Here is a 17,442-nt window from a genome sequence, read left to right on the forward strand (position 1 = left end):
GCATCCAACTGTTTCACATCTATTTGTTAGGGTGAGAGAGCAAGCATGTCAACAGAAATACAGGACACAAATAACTAAAATGAATAACCCTATATGCTGGTTTCATCTTGTGGGGCATTTGGCAATTAATAAAGAATCGATTTGCCTGATGGACCAGGTACTCTCAGCAAAAACAGCATTTAGTAAATGTGATAAAGGTCATGGAGTCAAGGTTGTGAAACATTAATGGCCAGTTCAACATATTGCTGATCTGTCAAAATCCACACTCATGATGAGCACAAGACCTAGAACACAATTAACTGGTTAGAACGATGACAAAAATAATAAAACAGTCAAATTAAATAAAATCGAACAATGGAGGGAAAGGGTTGGCAGTTTGCAACATCAACTGCGGGGGCACCATAAAAACATAAACAGTTGACAACAGAAAAGTCAGCATTCTGCTGAAAAATAACTGCATGTATGCCGGCATATGCACGTCTGCCTGTAAGGACTCTCTGGCAGCGATAAACTGCCTATTATCATACCTCTATTTCCACAATCCGCTAATCTGTTTTGCTCTGGTTTGAAACTCATAGTCGTAGAAATAATGTTGGTTCTGCAATTCAACACCAAAAAAATAAAAACACAAAGCACACAAATTTATTTTGTGTTGAATCATGAACACAAATAGCAAAGTCTAAAAACAACCCAGCCTCCGTTACATTCATCCACACACCACCGGCCCTACTGCCCACGTGTGTGTGTGTGCGTGTGTGTGTGCGTGTGTGTGTCGCAGCATTAATGAGTCATGATATGCTGGCTGCAAACTAAAAATGTCAACGCAGCACTGTAGTGTCGGAGTATTTTTAGTGATGTGCAGAAAGAGAGAGGAAGAAATAGAACAAAACAGAGATCAGCCCTTGAGACAAGACAAGTGGACACCAGAGAGACGGAGCGTGAGACCGAGAGGGGAGGCGGCTGAAGGGACAAGAGAAATGACGGTGGATTCTAAGAGTTGTTCTGGTGATAAGGAGCCAACATTGAAAACCCCATGATTTATTTCTTGTAGTGTCTCATTCCGTACCATCTTTCTGTTGTCTTGTAGCAGAATATGCTTATGTTACATGTGCATTTGCTTGTGTGGTGTGCAGGAGAAATTATCGAGGCTTGTGTATCTAGACCATGGAGCAGAAAACACGCACATTCTAGTATTAAGTTAAGTTTCAGCCTTACACATGGCCAAGAGCTCCGTCAAAACATCCCGACAACGACCGGTTCCAGTTTAAACGGTTAATCCCTTAAACTGCAGAAGGAGCCCATTGTTCTGCTTTCCTTCCCTACGTCTATAGTGAGAATTGCCTTTAAAAGCCAAGGATAACCACTTGTCTGCGATGATAGCGAGGGAACGCTGAGAAAGAACCTCAATCAGGCTGACACACAAAAGATCACCACGGGGGAAACTGCTCTGAGGCCAACTGGAGGTTTTCTGGTTTGAGAAAAAAAAAACTCCTCACCTCTCTAACCTCAGGCAGAGACCTTTTGGGGTTTTATAATGCATTGATTCTCCCAGCAAGCTGCTGACAGTGCAGCTGAGGTCTAGTTGCCAAAACCACAATACAATGTGTGTAGTATTTTCCCCATTGTAAAGCTAAATACTAAAGTAAAGGTACACTACAGCGAACACGGTGTTCACTTAGGTTCTAGACAAAACCTGTGGTACGATTGTTAGAACACTAACAGCCAGCAATATAATCCTAACCAAACACTGCAGAAACAAGAAAGTAAAAGCATTCCCTGCTTAGGGAGCACAAATGCTTGATCATGTAACCATTTTCTAGAGACGAGTCACCAGATAGACAAGCTGCTAATCATGTTATCGGGATTATGTTCCACTTTTTTCTTTTCAAATAATGGATGTCCCATTTTGGAGCAAGCCATTCTCACTGGTGCAAATCCTCCCCACAGAGCACCAGCAGCCATGGAGAGAATTAAGAGAGGCATCAATCTTCTTTTATCACTGCTCTGCTCATCGTTACGTGCTTTACTGCTTAGGGGATGAGCGCGGTGGGGAACAAAGGCGGCTGACAGTGGTACTTCCTGAACTCATTTGATTGGCCGGTCTCATCAGACCACAGCTGCAGCGAGCTGAGCCATGAATAAATGTGGTGTCTGATTATGTTGGATTTCATGCTTTACTTCCAAATTGTTTTTGTATTGTTTCTCTTGCTTGTTTTCATTCGGAATACAAAGCGTCAGCAGATCTGCACAATGGGTTTAATAATGCATGAGGCATATATAATGTATAAAGACGCTTGATGATAAAAATATATGGAACATTTTGGATGCTATAAAATGCGCCTACAGCTGCTGATAATTAGTCTTCGGAGTGAAATCCTTTTTTAACTGAATTGGGCAGAAAAACAATAACTTGATAGATTTTAGTGTATATGCCTAACCTCTACATACTTCCTGTGAATCAGTGCCTCACTAACAAGCTTCAATCAACCTCCCAAATGTGTCTCACAGAACACAACAGAGGCTGACCAAGTGTTTCAAAGGGCCTGGGCCAGGGATTAAATGTTTGTACTTTCAGATTAGGATTATAGTCCAGGTTGGCAGGATGCCCTCCAACGCTGGATGGATATCAGGGCTCTTAGAAAGTGGACGGGTGGCTCCTTTAACAGTGTCAGCCTGCATGTTGTCCTCTAAGAACCCTGTGTGTGTTCAGGACACAGAGATAAGGCATAATCACAAGGGTTCGTTCATTCATCAGCCTGCCAGCCGGACACAATGGGGAGGAGGTGTGTGTGTGTGTGTGTGTGTACATAGCTATGTGATGGTGAGCCAAGGTTTCTGGGTAAATTGGCTATCGCTGTAGACCGCAGGCATGACAAAGCGAGACCGGGGAAAAAAAGAAAAAAACAAATGATGTGGACATTTCATTATATTTACAAATCCAGAAACAGGAGAAAACCAAAGTGGAAAGTGAAGCACAGGGTTTGTTTTAAGGAGAGAGACGTACAGAGATGTAAAAGAGAGATAGAGAAGAAGAAAGGAATGAGTGAGACAAAGGCAGAGCAGGAGGAGAGGAGGGAGGGGGATTTCTCTCTGTGCTTGTGTTGGCTGCCCTCAGTCAGCACCAATAACACACACAAACGCACTCAGTGCTCAACGCTGATTCTGATAGTGAAACACAATAAATAGGGTTTAGATCAAAAATGGCAATCACACCCATGAGAGAAGCAAGTATCATCTTGTGATTCCATTTATATAAAATCAAGCAAAAATGACCAAAATGAGATGCATTATGTAAAACTACCACTGTGTTTCCTGTAAGAACTCAAAAGAGGATGCTTTGCATTTTAGAGTATCAGGGAAAAAAAGAAAACCCGAGTAAATAACTAAAAAGGTTTTGAAAAAATTAATTATAGAGGGAAGCACTGTCCACACCCTTTAAGCAAATCAGTGTTTGGGAAATGTGTTATAGGTCATGGAGTCAGGGTCATGAAACATTAATGGCCAGTTAAACATTTTGCTGATCAGTCAAAATTCACACTCATGATGACCTAGAAGTCAATGAAGTGGAACACTGTACACTGACCTATAAGCTCTTACTAGAAACAATCAAATTAAATAAGATCGAACAATGGAGGAAAATGGTAGATAGTTAGCAGTTTGCAGAAAAAATGCAACATCAGCTGTAGGGGCACCATAAAAAAACATCTGGTTTGAAACGCGTGATCTGGATAATCCTTAAGATTGTAAACATGGATTTAAAGGCTCATCCAACTTTGTGACCAAAAGGACTGGCCTCAGTTTTTAGACAGAAAACCTGCCATCGATCAGGCCTGATTGTTCTTGTAGTGCACATACGTTACGAACATCCAATCAATGCTGCCTGTTGTCTGTGACCTAAAAAAAACCCATTCTATCAGAGAGCAGACTGACACTGTACCAACCAGGGCATTGGACTGTGACACCCAGCAGCGACTTTTCCCACAGTACCGGTGCCCACCAGGGACATTAAGACTAGTTCAGCGTGTTCACGTGTAGAGAGCATTTGAGGATTTAGAAGAAACCTCTGAATAAGACATTCTTGTTGTGATCAGAATAAAACAAAGTCAAATAGAGCTCTGTGAAATAATACAACTATTTTACACATTTGATCCAGCAGTTGAAACCAAAGATATTAGAAGTCAGCACAATATTATAAAACAAAACAAAATCAAGCCACCGACCTCAAACAGGGTCAATTATATTACAGGCCGTCTGAGTGACAATGACCCTGACCTATGAGGTAATGAAGATGAATGACTGTGGGCGGTGCTTGCACAGAGCCAGGCTATGTGGCGTGTTGATGTCTCTCCAGGGTGGATTTTTTAGACTGGAAACATGCGAAGCCTTGCTGTAAAAAATAAAAATAAAAAATCCCCATTCAGTTGTCTGAAGAGCAATACAACACAGACTATGACTGATAGATACTCAGCTCCTAAAATGTGACAGCGAGTGAGCAGACTGTAGGACATAATGAGCCTGGTCAACCCTGTTACGAGAGCCCACTGGGAAGTTTCTTCTCTCTCACACATGATTGAAAAGAACTGCAGACCGAGTTGGTGGATGTGGAGCTTTTCCTGCACGGTTGGGTTTTATGCTCTCTCTTCATTCTAGACTTTCACCAGGAAGGCAAAGAGCATTAATGAAAGAGATGCTACATTTTTCGCCTCTATACAACTGCAGTGAAAGGTTGCTGCCACGTCTGCTGCTTTACAATAAAGTGCTTAGCAGGGGTGTGTAGTATGACAATATTAGATGGTGAACAATTAATATGATCTGCCTTTAGAGAAGCCTCTTTAGCGTCGTGCTACGGTGCACTGTTGTAGCTCTACGGCTTCAAACAGCTGACAAAATTAAACATTGTCAGCAACCGATCCCATTGTGACATATGATAGGCTTTGATTCATTCAGTTCATGGATTTTGGAAGAACGTAGAGACGAGAGAAGCAGGCGGACCGATTTTATAAATGGGTGCTGTGGATCGAATTTGTACAGATATAAATAGTGCTTTGTTGATTTCAAAAAGTATCTGATGCATATTGAAAGAACTTTAAACACGTTAAGGATTCGTTTTGAGAGAGGAATTTGATGTGGTGTTTTGACACCTTGCAGAGCTGTATTGTTTTTATAAGGAAATTACTTAGTTTTTACCACTATATCACTTTATCACTTACAAAATAGTCATAAAAAACAACAACAAACAATATTTTGACGTTGTTGCCATGTTGCCCTCAACTGAACTTTACCGCTGGATGAGTCAAGTCTGTCCTAAAATAAACTGCAGAAACCAAACCACTGAGAAGGAAGCTGAAAACTGTGTGGCAGCATGTTGGAGGCTCAGTGCACGAACATTAGACTCCCCACATAATATAAATCTATTATCGGCTTTCAACCTACTTTGAAAGACATCTCTGGTTGAACTGGTCACACTATGACACGACCAATGAGCTCCAAGTTGAGAAGAGTCACCGTGAGGTTTTTTTAATCCTATTTGAATGCATTTACATAAAACAACTCTTTGATTCAACAAATGCACATATTGAGATCATTTCAGACTGGGCACACAAAATGTCTAGATAAATATTTCTGAAAATGGTTGCTGATTACAGTCTTTTTAAACTTCTAATTTAAAGTAAAACATCACTTTTTCAATTACAACTGTAAATGTAGCAACAATAGTGTAATATGGTTCATTAAAACAAACACAAATCATCAAAGACACCAGTATAGCAGAACGAACTGAAGTACAGAATATGTAGTCAGCAGGGAAATGGTGACCTGCTTGACTCATTTTCTGCCTTCTTTGCTCTGAATGCCCTCCAATTATGTTAATAGTAACCACAACGTATATGGTCTGAAACACAGAGGCCCTTCAAACGGAGTTAACTCTTCAATAGAAACAATGATTGGGTGCCAAAAAACATTAGAACGTTTGAACCTGGAATGAAGCTTTGAATAAAGGACAAAGAACACCAAATTACTTTGTGGAAAAAAAGAGGAAAAGAAAGATTAACACATTGAATCTGAATTATGTCATTGTTACAAACGATATTATTATTTAGGGCGACCAAAACAACCAACCAGAACTAACAATACTTAAAACACAAAATTGCAATAATTTCACAGCGGAAACCTTTCTGTAGAGAAATCAGCCAAACTATATATAACTTGTACAGCCTACAGCAAAGACCAAGACTAAAGTCTGTTATCAAAGGGAATTTAAAATATGATACATGCTCCGATTCCTTTAAGGAAGGGGTTTAAGCACCATAACAAAAGATACGGTGCAGGTTCCCATGGGAGGACATTACAGGTGATCATCAGGGAGCACAGAACTGGGTACCTAATGACAGACCTCGAGCTTAATGACAAGCTGGACGAGATGTTGGGCTTTGGTCGATTCTCAGATGAGTTCATGGCTTCTTAAACGTTTTCTACCTTTGGACCAGTATAAATGTGTGGTCAAGGACATCGAGGTCAAAATGAAGTCCGGAGGCGTTGAGGAAAGTACAGTCGGAGGGACTAAAGAAAAGAGGTTTGAGAGTGGAAACCACACATGAGCACAAAGAAACATCTAAAAAAAATAAAAAGAGCCATGTACCATTTCTCCGTTTATAATTGTGTAGCAAGTTTGTGCCGTGTTGGTGTCACTCCCACATCCAAAGCAAACAATGGGATGCAATAAAGCAGTTAACTGTTGGTGACAGTCTCTGGCTAGGACACACACACACACACACACTCGTGTCGTAGGCATCTGTGCATGAGTATCACTGCTACGTGAGTAGTGGTAGGACTACAGAAGGCAGAATTATTGGAGCCAAGCGGTTCTGCTTTTATGATATATTTAATGATTTTATAAACGTAGCAATGCCATTAGCAATGTTACACCTCTATATGAACTTCAATTGATTTTTTTATGGTGCATTGTGTTCAAATCTTTGAAACGACATGATGTAGCTGATTTCTATTTCTTGCAGCATTACACTCGGTCACTGGTGATTTATCTCCGTCACATCGCCAGAGTTTTACAGAACGCAGCGCCATGATTTTGTCGTTTCGCCCGCGTCCCGTCTGCCCCGTACGCTACGTCTCGCTGCCCCTTCCCCTCCTTCTCCCCATGTTTCCTCCTCTCCTCTCGCCTCTTCTGCGGGGTTTGTTTGATGGACTGATGTTATTATCTGTACCTCCGTCATCCCTCCGTCTTCAAAAGGAGGGAGAGGACTGTATCTATCAAGCTTTGGTGGGCTTAAGAGAAGCCTCGGGCCCTTCAGTGCTCCAGTCTGAGCAAAGACCCGCGGGAAGAAGGGTGCATTGCGTGTACTTCGTGAATTGATAGCGGAAAGAAACATATTGCTTCCTTCTTTATAGGCATAGTGTACACTGTAGATTTAGTCTGATGTAAATCAAACTGTCTGATGTATGTGTCTGCAGTAAGCGGACAAAGAAAATGAAATAAAACTTTAAATACTGTGAAGCACAATGGGTACAGCTTCTGTATTAAGCAGCTAGATGCTCAGTATTTATTCGTATGTCAATTCAAATCTCTATGATGCATCATTGTGAACTTAAACATCATGTCAAAGTGGTTTAAACAGACAACTGTTCATACAATATTATTGTCATGTTAACAGAACAATCCAGAGTCACTACTTTATTAGTCCAACAGATTACCAGACTACTCTCCATAAGACAACGGTGCTATCAGTATCTTTCAATCACATTTATTCTTATGCCTCTGAATGTGGTCAACGTCACTACTAAGTAAACCAAGAAGCAAATATCTGACGTACCCAATTGTTATTTCTCCAATTTCATCTGTGATCACGGTGAGAATAGACTGAGATCAAATAAACTGAATCGGAAAGTAGATTCTGAAGTTACTGTCTCAAAAGATATTTCTAAAATATTAAACGGCATACTCCTGCATGTTAGAATTGCACTCCAATAGACTTGCAAGAGACAAGATTATAAAGTTTTCCCAGGCTGAGGAGTAACCTAATCTTTAAATCCTTTAGATTTTTCTTTTCCAATAAACACTTTAGACTATGTTTACAACATCTGATCAGAAATTATTTTATATAATGTTCTTTCATGATCACGTCCAACATTAGATACAACAACACTCACAAGCTAAAGGTCCATCACGTGTTTGTTTTTTCCACCCGCTTCCTGTATAATTGGGCTCTCAAACCGTGTTGGTGTGTAGATCAACAAACACTGGTTTATTTGTTTAGTCCAGTCAAGCAGTGCGTTGATACAAACTCTGCAAGTCATTCTCATGCTCTGCGTCTGCATGAAATACCAGAACCACTCCACTGGAATTCCTCACTTCCCAGTACTGACTCCCACTTCTTTGCTTTGTTTGGTGTGTGTGTGCGTGCCTGTGTGTGTGTGTGTGTACCACTATAGCCTTTGTTTCCAGCTCTCACATACTGACATTGTTGTCATAACCACGTCAAGAGCGCCCCAAACCAAGCAAAGCACAGGACTCGATTATACAAAGTATGTGTTTTTTCTGCTTTGTCTTGTGTTAGCGGACGACTGCGGAACCAGAAACACAAGCTGAGCGCTTAAAAACACTCAGTATTCTGCATTTGTTGAACACCACAAATCGGTATGAGCAAATCTCAAGAGTACTTTAACAGAGACGTATTTACATAACCTGGATTGTTCATATTGGGGGGTACATATTTACCCCCAAGCTGCCCACCGGTTTACTCCTATGCAGTCACATACAATAGTTAATCCTGGGGGCTACTTTTTGTTCACAGATTTTAGTTTGGAAAGATTTGTGTGTCATGGGTCAAACAGTCCAGTGTCTTTAGAAAGTGTTAGAGGACTTAATGTGAAGTTGATATTTTACTGTGAAAATATCCTCACACAGAGCTTCGTTTAAATCTCTCATAAGGCGTTTTCCCTCTGACGGGAAGTGCAATGTTCTTGCGTTGGAACTCGCTCCTACTGCTTCTCACCTCAGCGTGTTCCCAGATCATTTAGCGAGCACAAGAGATGTGAAGCTAAAGCTCGTTTCTGGCTCTCACCTCTCTCTACTGGTTTTCCTTTGACGACATATTTAATTCCCTGCAGTAACTAGTGTTAAATAATTAAAACAACGGTTGATAGTTCTGTTACTTTCACACGATATCAAACCCTCAGGCAGACAAACCTGGCTTTCATCAAACTTTATGGCGGCTGCTCAGATACTGATTTACTGAGGAAACTTTTCCGTCTCAACTGCCCTCGGCTCTTAATCTGCTTCAAGCCAATATGCGTTTTTAATGACCTACCAGGAATTAATTATTTAGCTTTCAGTGTATGAACTGCTCCGTAGCAAGCAGTTAACGGACCGAGCTGCTTCCCCCCCACAGGCCAATCGGGCCATTGTGAGCAGACAGTCAGAGGTGGGACAAGATGAACGTCTTAGCGGAGTATTGGGCCAATGTGTTCAACTTCAGCTGCTGCTTTATATGTTTCACAATGACTTCTCATCAAGGATAAAGAGAGACTTTAAGGCGAGGCTGCGGTGTGAGATGTCGTACAGATACAGCGTGAAGTGAAAGAGGCCGCCGATTGTGTGCCGACCCTCTGAAGAGAAGGTTCACTGCTCCACACAATCAGCTGCAGCGATGGTGGAACGCGGCTCCTACAGGTGATTACGGTACATTAAGACCCTCAACGCCACTATTGCCACATTTTACGTCTGAATCATACACCTGCTTGGTGTCACTGCTCAGTCAGTTTGAACACACAATCAAAGTGTGTAAACGTTTCAGATTCAGCTTGGCTTACGCTCTCCAGAGATATCATAACCTCTGGTTGGAATAGAAAAATAAATCCATAGTCCATAAAGACAGAAAAACACTTTTTTGTTGAATGAGGTATTCATGCTTTTGGCTTTTGATTTCTCCTCCTGTTGCAACATTACTACGATATTCAGTCCTCAAACTTAACAATATCTCCAGGGTGATGTCAGCATTGTTTTTGAACAACTTGGATTTTCAGAAAATTACCCCAAAAACCAACTATAATTGCACCAAGACAGAGTGATGCTCACTGCTGCGGATAAAATCAGGACTCAAGGTCAAGTTCTGAAGAGAAAACAGAGAGGTTTTGATGTTCTGAACTCAAACCGGTACGTTTTAGCAGCTGATATACGCGTGAGAAGAAGACAGGCAAAGATTTAACTCCCTTTAATGAAGACGTAGCTTGAAAGAAGAAGGATTGGACTCACCAGGACTCTGTTCTCCGTCTTGTCTCCTTTGATCTCCAGTTTGACTTTCCTCCTGAGTGACAGCTTCACCTTTCTCCCCACTGCATCCTTCACACTCTCTACGCAGAGGAAATACGAGAGGAGATAAAAAACAAGGTGAGATTCAAGTGGTTAATTGTGCTTTCCAAAGTCTTAACACAGACCCAATCGGATACATGAGTGCACACATCAGTGTATTTCTGCCACAGGGGGAATAAGCCTAAATATCCACCGATTGGAAAAGCATGTCCATAAAAAAAGTGAGCTTTCCTAATAGTCTTTAAGGAACTTAGGAATCATGAATCCCTCCTCTGAAGACTTCACAGATCTAGTGAACTGAACAAACTGTCTGCATGTCCTCAAAGAAATACTTCTTGTATAATTATAGTTACTAAGACGGAAACAGAAAAATGAAAATACAATTGTGTTTATAAATTAATTTTTCTGGACATTTATTGAGCAACAAGAATAATGTTGCAGCCCAACCGCATCGCCTTTCCATTTTTTTATTTTCAAATTGATCTGCCTTCTTCAATTTGATTGAACAATGGCATCACAACAGCAACAGCATTGTCCAGTGTGTTCGAGAGATACAGTAGGACGTTCTATCTCAGTAGTAGATTGTTGATTTGATCCGTTTCGACAACGGCAGAGCAAAATAATTGGAATGTCATACATTAGGTAATAAACCTAGAAATTGGACCAAAATAATATCTGAATCATCAATGACCATATCGATACTGACACGGAGCAACATGCGGAGCTTGTGTTCAGCTGTGCGGTTTAATTGATCCCACCCAGTGGAGGCCTGTGGTTTACAGAGCAGATCTGGGTCACTCGCCCTCCAAACACATCAGCTGATATGGTCTGTGCACATGTGCCTGAGACAGAGAGGGATATTGTGTGTGCGTGTACATCTGTGCTGGCATCCGTGCATCATCTTCGCCTGCAGGCTTCCACAAACCATCAGCAGATCAAAGTGAAGCTAATAATTAGGTTCATCTGCCGGCTTCTTAAATATCTGCCCAATTTCCTACTGCAGCATTTCTAAAACCATAGCCGCAGAGATTCCTCTACACAAAGCCAAATCTGGTATGTTTTAATGAGAATAGGCGGTTTTGGAGCAGTGTTTTGACACAGCATGCAGCCACTAGCTGCTCTAAGAGAACAGCTTCAACAGCCTGTTGAGTGTTTTCTTTGACTCACACCAATTCATAAAAACAGAATATACATCTTACTTCTATTAAGATATTTGTATCAGTCGGTGTGTCTTCTCCTTCCATAAAGTGTTTGTGTCCATGTGAGTAAAATGTGTTGTTGGTTAGCACACAAACACCTTCACGTTTCGGCTACTTGAACAGAGTCTGTGGTGTTTCCATCTGCAGCATCACGCAGACATTCCTCATGTGTGCTTCTGCCGAGAGTTAAGTTGTATGACGCTCAATCACCAGCAAACAATGACTGTATACATATAAATACTCCATTCAGCACCCCGTGGCAACAGCATCATGACAAACCACATTCCTGACGGCAAGTGTGCCGTGCAGCCAGCCAGAATCAGGTCGATATGAAGAGAGATCAGGGGAGGAGGGGGAGCGCAGGAGGGGGGGAAGAGAACCTGCTGACGCATGATTACCTGAGCGGTATCTAAACAGCTAAAAAAAAAAAGAAAACATGTATGTAGAAGTATGTTCAAATGACCCGCTGCCAGGTCATTTCCCTGGCTCACATCCCAGAGTGTCCAACGGTAACCAAAATGTTACGCAGTTTCATTGCTTTTTCTAACTATCTATGTATATATTGATGTGCAACACCTATAGATTATTAACAGGTGATGAAAAGGTGCCGCCTTGAACACATATTGAGTCTTAGGTTTGAATATTTTACTCATTGTAAAACAGTTGTTGCTTCATATAAGAGCTGGAATTGGCTGACAAGCCTGCGATAGCGTCTGACAGGGACAACTTTAACAAACGGAACGGAGGGATACAGTAGAATAAACCATGCGCTGTAGACTGTAACAGTAAGATGTGGAATTCCAATACCCATCTAAAAAAAGACTTTTATTGGTGTATGCGCTTCCTTTTTTTGCAAGAGCACAAACATGAGGCCGGATCACACAGAAACAAATGTACGATAGTTGTGACCAGGCATCATTTAAGCCTTCTTTGGAAATAATTGCAGCCATTCGATCGGTGAGGGCTAGTGTGTGTGTGTGTGTGTGTGTGTGTGTGTGTGTGTGTGTGTGTGTGTGTGTGTGACTGAGAGAGCTTGTGCTTGTTCAACATTGCACTGAGGCGTTAAAAACTGAGCTACTTTGCCAAACAAAGAAACTCGGCACTTGAGCGGAACAGGTTCTTGGGTACGTCCACACTCAATACAAATAAAGCAGAAGAAACACGGCTGGTGTAAGCCAAAGGAAAGACTGAGTGAAGCTGTGTTAGAACTCCAGGTTAAGTATGTGAGGGTGGACGAATGCTATCAAGGGATAAATGACCCTGGAAGTCATGGGCGAAACCACTAAACTGTCATGCCTTTTTTTCCCCCCAAAAAATAAGATGTAGTCCACTTCACATCAACAGTAGGTTTATCTTGAGCAACAGCAGCAAGTCCTCTGTGTACAGAGTCAAGCTGGACATTGTGATGCATGTTAACACTGTATCAAATATTATGCAAATATGGCTGTTTCACCCACTGAAAGTACGTTTTATTAATCCCACTGTATATTTTGATGTACTTATTCTTCTCACAATAATTATTTCCCAATGAAAATGACCCAATAGTTAAATATACTGGATACTATCAACACAGAGGGGAAATAATGGCATGACTGTGTCTCATGGCAGACTTGTATGAAATGTTATATTTATGGTATCCCATCAGCTCAATAAGGACACTGCAAAAGCCACCAAGGAGCACACGCACACCGAGTCAGGACCGTGATAATCAGTAATCGTTCCAGTCGGGACACATGGCTACAAACGATCTGCGCTTACCCAGAAGCTCTTTGTGGACCTCGGACACGTCTTCGCTCATTTTGCTGCAAGGTAATATCCAAAAAAAAACGACGAAACGACCGCTCAGTCAGCACATCGAGACGCCTCTGGCTGGGACAAAACAAGGAGCGAGACAGAGACAGAAGTGTCAGGTGGTGGTGAGCGCCGCCGGTGCGTTCCTCCCGGTTACATGCTCCTCTTTCGGCGTCCCGGACAATGTACCCACGTTCAGCTGTGTGCCGAAAGAAAGAAAGAAACACCCCGTTAAGGTCCTCTCATGTTGAAGAGAAGCCGATCGTGCGCCTCGGGGGAGGTGAGAAGACCGCCGCTCACACGCATCCGCGCCCGGGGGGTCCTGCCGTAAAGCTGACGGGGATACAGCAGCAGCCGACCGGCGGATAGTGGAGACCCGGGGGCCCTCCTCGTCGGCAGATGCGACAGTCAAGGCACTGACGCGATGCCGCCCGGGGTTGCGTGGCGTGGCGCGGCACGGTGGGGGTGGTGGTGGTGTCAGCCTGATATTAGTGAGCAGGCTACAATAGGTAGTGGTTTCCAAGCGGGGAACCGGGGACCTCTAGCGGTCACTGACGGGGCCTGATGAGGGTCCTCCTCCCATGTGGCAGGAAAACGATGACGCTGTGCGTAAATGATCCACAGTTCAAATGCACAGCCCCCAATTGATACGTCTTAATAAGGAGATATAATTGGAGATAAATATATACGTTATATAGCCTATAACAACGGCATGATGACATTAAGACTGCGCGTTCAAATACACTCTTTTTATATTTTTTATATTTTAATATTTTGGAATGCTGGCCCATTGAGTTGTCCATGCAAACAGGCGGTGTTAATATTCCACCACCATAACTCCAACAAAAGGAAAAATACCTGAACTGTGCAGTATCGGAATTGGGTTATTATGACTTCATTAGTATGAGAGTCAGATAATTAATGAGTTAAAGAAATGCTCAACATTAAGAAAAAAAACATATATTTTAGATTTGTTTTTATATCTGGTCCAGTAGTGCATACAAGCCGATGTGACCACCTGCATCTACTAGTTTGGACATTTGATTGTGAATTATAAAAATTAAATGGGCATATTAATAAATGAACTGTCTCTCATTCGGTTTGTAAATTTGTCAGTATTTATGATCACTTGCAAGATGGCGAACCCTTGTGGTGATTTGGTTCAATTACAGACACGCTCAAACCACAGCATGCCGTTATAATTTATTTATTGTAACATATGTTTGAAATTGCAACATTTTACAGAACCTCAAACATTTTATGACAACATTTATTCATCATTATAGTTCACTTTCATATCATTACAAGTTTCAGGGATTTACTTAAAGTAATGTAACATTTGAATATAGTACTACTATTTTACTTGTGATGTTCCCCTCGTGTTGAGTCATGACAGTTAATCACTTTTTTCTCCTTATATGAAGTAAATATCTGACCTAAGTCCATAATACTCAGATAAGACCTGACTATTTTTCACCATCTTAATCATGGAAGCTTTCATTTTGCATCCACAGTCTTCTGTATACTACATTTTGGTAATTTAAGTAATACTGCTCTAGTAACATGGACCATCATCATTGTCAGTGATGCGGTCACATGTCCCTGCTGCTAAGGAGTAGCGAGGTAACACTCTCTGAGAAAACAATCCATATGTAAATATATCGGAAGCCAAAATGGACACAAATCCAAACTAAGAGAAAGGTGTATGAGCATAACCAAGCTGCACGGACTCTAAACATCAAAAGGTAAGGTACAGTTTGGGCTCTGTTCCTTAATCTCATTGAAGATTGTCTCTAGTTTTTCTGCAATGGTGCAGAAGTGTGAAGTCTTCAGCATCTTTGGCAGTGCGTTGAGCTGCTCCTTTGGAGCCTGAGCCAGCCGCGCTCTGATCCAATCCATCAGAGCCATCCTCTGTTTGGGGAGAGGGCCCTCCTTTGCGTTATGAATGTGCCTGTTGGAGGAAGATTTAAAAGGTTAATGGGTTAATTGTACGGAGGTAAAATGACTGTTTACAGAGGTAACCGATAGACTCACCTGGCAATACATGTTCTAATTTTTACTGCACGCATCCTGTTCAAACTGAAGAATCCTGAGAAGAACGTTCTCAGCGTCTCAACTGAGAAAAGGAAAGTTAACGTTAAACTGCAGTCTGAAATCCAAACCTTTGTCATATGTTAGAATAAAATTAAATTTGTTCAAAATAAAAGTACCCACCATTTGCGAGATCCTCGCATGAGCCACACACTGTATCCTGGTGGACTGATCCGCGGAGGAGCGCTATCTGTCCGCTTGCGCATTCCTGATGTTTTACGCACGATTCCAGCGCAGACAGAGAGGTAGAGAAGTAACCACCGGAACACCTTTCACACACGGTGTTTCTTTGCAACGTGCCTACAGAAAACATCAATTTATGGTCATTACAATGTCTTCACACCTTCTCTACAACAACGATGTCCGCATCGTTTATTGAATTAATGAACAATTAAAATGAAAACTGGGAACTATATTCACCTTTTGTGAGAACACCGCGTCCGGGACCGCACTCTTTGTGCCTCACACAGGAGTCCCCTGTCAAGTAGGAGCCGTCTTTGCAACGACAGACCCGATTGCTTGTCACTGTGCACTCCGTCTCCACCTCCTGGTTCTCGGTGCAGAAGTTGCTGCAGTAGAGACACTTGGGCAGGTAGTTCCACAGCTCGGTGAAGTGGTGCCTTCTGCAGGGCGCGCACACGGTGGGCGTGGTGGCGGTGCAGTAGTCGGTTATGTGGGTCCCGGGGGGACACTTGTCACAGATGAGGACGTTCCCGGTGAAGGAGTCTTGGTACTCAAAGGTGGGACTGGATTCCACACCAGAGAGCAGGAGCAGCACTGGTAAGAGGAGCTGAGGAGAGAGAGAGAGAGAGGGAGAGAGACATGTTTATTCAGCCCTGTTCCGTTTAAGGCTACACATTGAATCACAAAAGATGGGTTTTTATAGCCTCACCATCCTCATCAGTCATCTGAAAATATTCGGGTCATACTTTATTTGGCTGGTTCCTTTTTTTTACTGTAACTACATTTCAATGACCTTTTTCCAACTTTTTTGAAGGGGTTTGGAAAGATATGTTAGTTCATACTGTCATTTTTTTGCAAAAGATAATATTGGCAGCAGCATTTTCCATACTGCTTTGTATCAATCAGTGTAAGGGATACAATTACATTTTAAGTTTAAGAAATTACATAAACCTTAAAAAAATTATGTTCATCTTATCAAAAAATATTGTTCACCATATCAAGTATAATCACTAATCACCATGTATGCCTTCGTCTTTGGCGTTTTATCATCTTAAATTTGTACGAATTGTACAGAATACTCACCATGGTGATGATGTGCATCTCACCCGTTCTGTTGAAGATGGTTTGCCAGGAGAGTAAATGCCATTTATATACTGTAGGTTTCTTAGGGAACCTGCGTAGGCGTTTCTGGTTTTGATGGTCTATGGTTTTTATGAATCGTAATTTCAGAAGGTCAAACCACATGTAAAGTTAGGTAGAAGCTATAGGTATTTTAAATAATGTCAGTGGTGAGAAACCACCATAATAAAATAAGGTGCTTCTGGTTTTCTTTTGTCTGTGAGAAAAAAACTGACATCTGCGTTTTACTTCTCATACACTCAAATTAATTTAGAGATCATCAAATTTGACATCCAAATATCCTGCTGGCTTCTCCGCTTTGTAAATACAACACACCTGCCTCCCCAGGTGCCTTCACGCCAGCCCACTGCTCCCACTGTGTGGGACGAGTTAAATGCAGAGAACAAATTCCTGTATGTGTAAAATAATACTTGCCAATAAAAATGTCTTCTTTGTCTTCTTCAAAAAAATGTTGTATCTCTGATGCATGGTCCACAGACATTTCCCAGTGCCCACATAACGCTCTGTGAATGAAAAGCTACATAACATTTTTCTGTAGAAAGATTTTACTAATAGAGGTTTTCCAAATATTCATCCATCATTTGTAGGTGGGAGTGTGAAGGGAGCAGAACTCTGGGCAGGACAAGGGGCAGGACAAGTGGCAGGACAAGGGGCAGGACAAGGGGCAGGACAAGAGGCAGGACAAGGGGCAGGACAAGGGGCAGGACAAGGGGC

General features: G+C 41.9%; 2 protein-coding genes across 2 annotated transcripts in view; both read right to left on the reverse strand.

The window, feature by feature from the left end:
- The window catches only part of LOC120810077 (F-actin-uncapping protein LRRC16A), a 45,532-nt gene extending 31,640 nt beyond the window's left edge, over positions 1 to 13,892 (reverse strand). The window contains 2 exon segments of the mRNA XM_040164306.2: positions 10,268 to 10,365; positions 13,282 to 13,892. Coding sequence (XP_040020240.2) covers positions 10,268 to 10,365; positions 13,282 to 13,321 — 138 coding nt within the window. The 5' untranslated portion in view covers positions 13,322 to 13,892.
- Positions 13,893 to 14,510: 618 nt separating this feature from the next.
- LOC120810097 (tumor necrosis factor receptor superfamily member 5-like) lies at positions 14,511 to 16,826 on the reverse strand. Its single transcript, XM_040164365.2, has 5 exons — positions 16,672 to 16,826; positions 15,826 to 16,195; positions 15,529 to 15,705; positions 15,349 to 15,430; positions 14,511 to 15,265 (listed from the first exon to the last, which is right to left on the reverse strand). Exons 1-5 carry the CDS (start codon positions 16,687 to 16,689, stop codon positions 15,046 to 15,048), a joined length of 867 nt encoding a protein of 288 aa, XP_040020299.2. The 5' UTR covers positions 16,690 to 16,826; the 3' UTR covers positions 14,511 to 15,045.
- Positions 16,827 to 17,442: the final 616 nt, after the last annotated feature.

Source organism: Gasterosteus aculeatus, chromosome 20 (assembly GCF_964276395.1).
Source record: "Gasterosteus aculeatus chromosome 20, fGasAcu3.hap1.1, whole genome shotgun sequence".
NCBI classification, from domain to species: Eukaryota; Metazoa; Chordata; class Actinopteri; order Perciformes; family Gasterosteidae; genus Gasterosteus; species Gasterosteus aculeatus.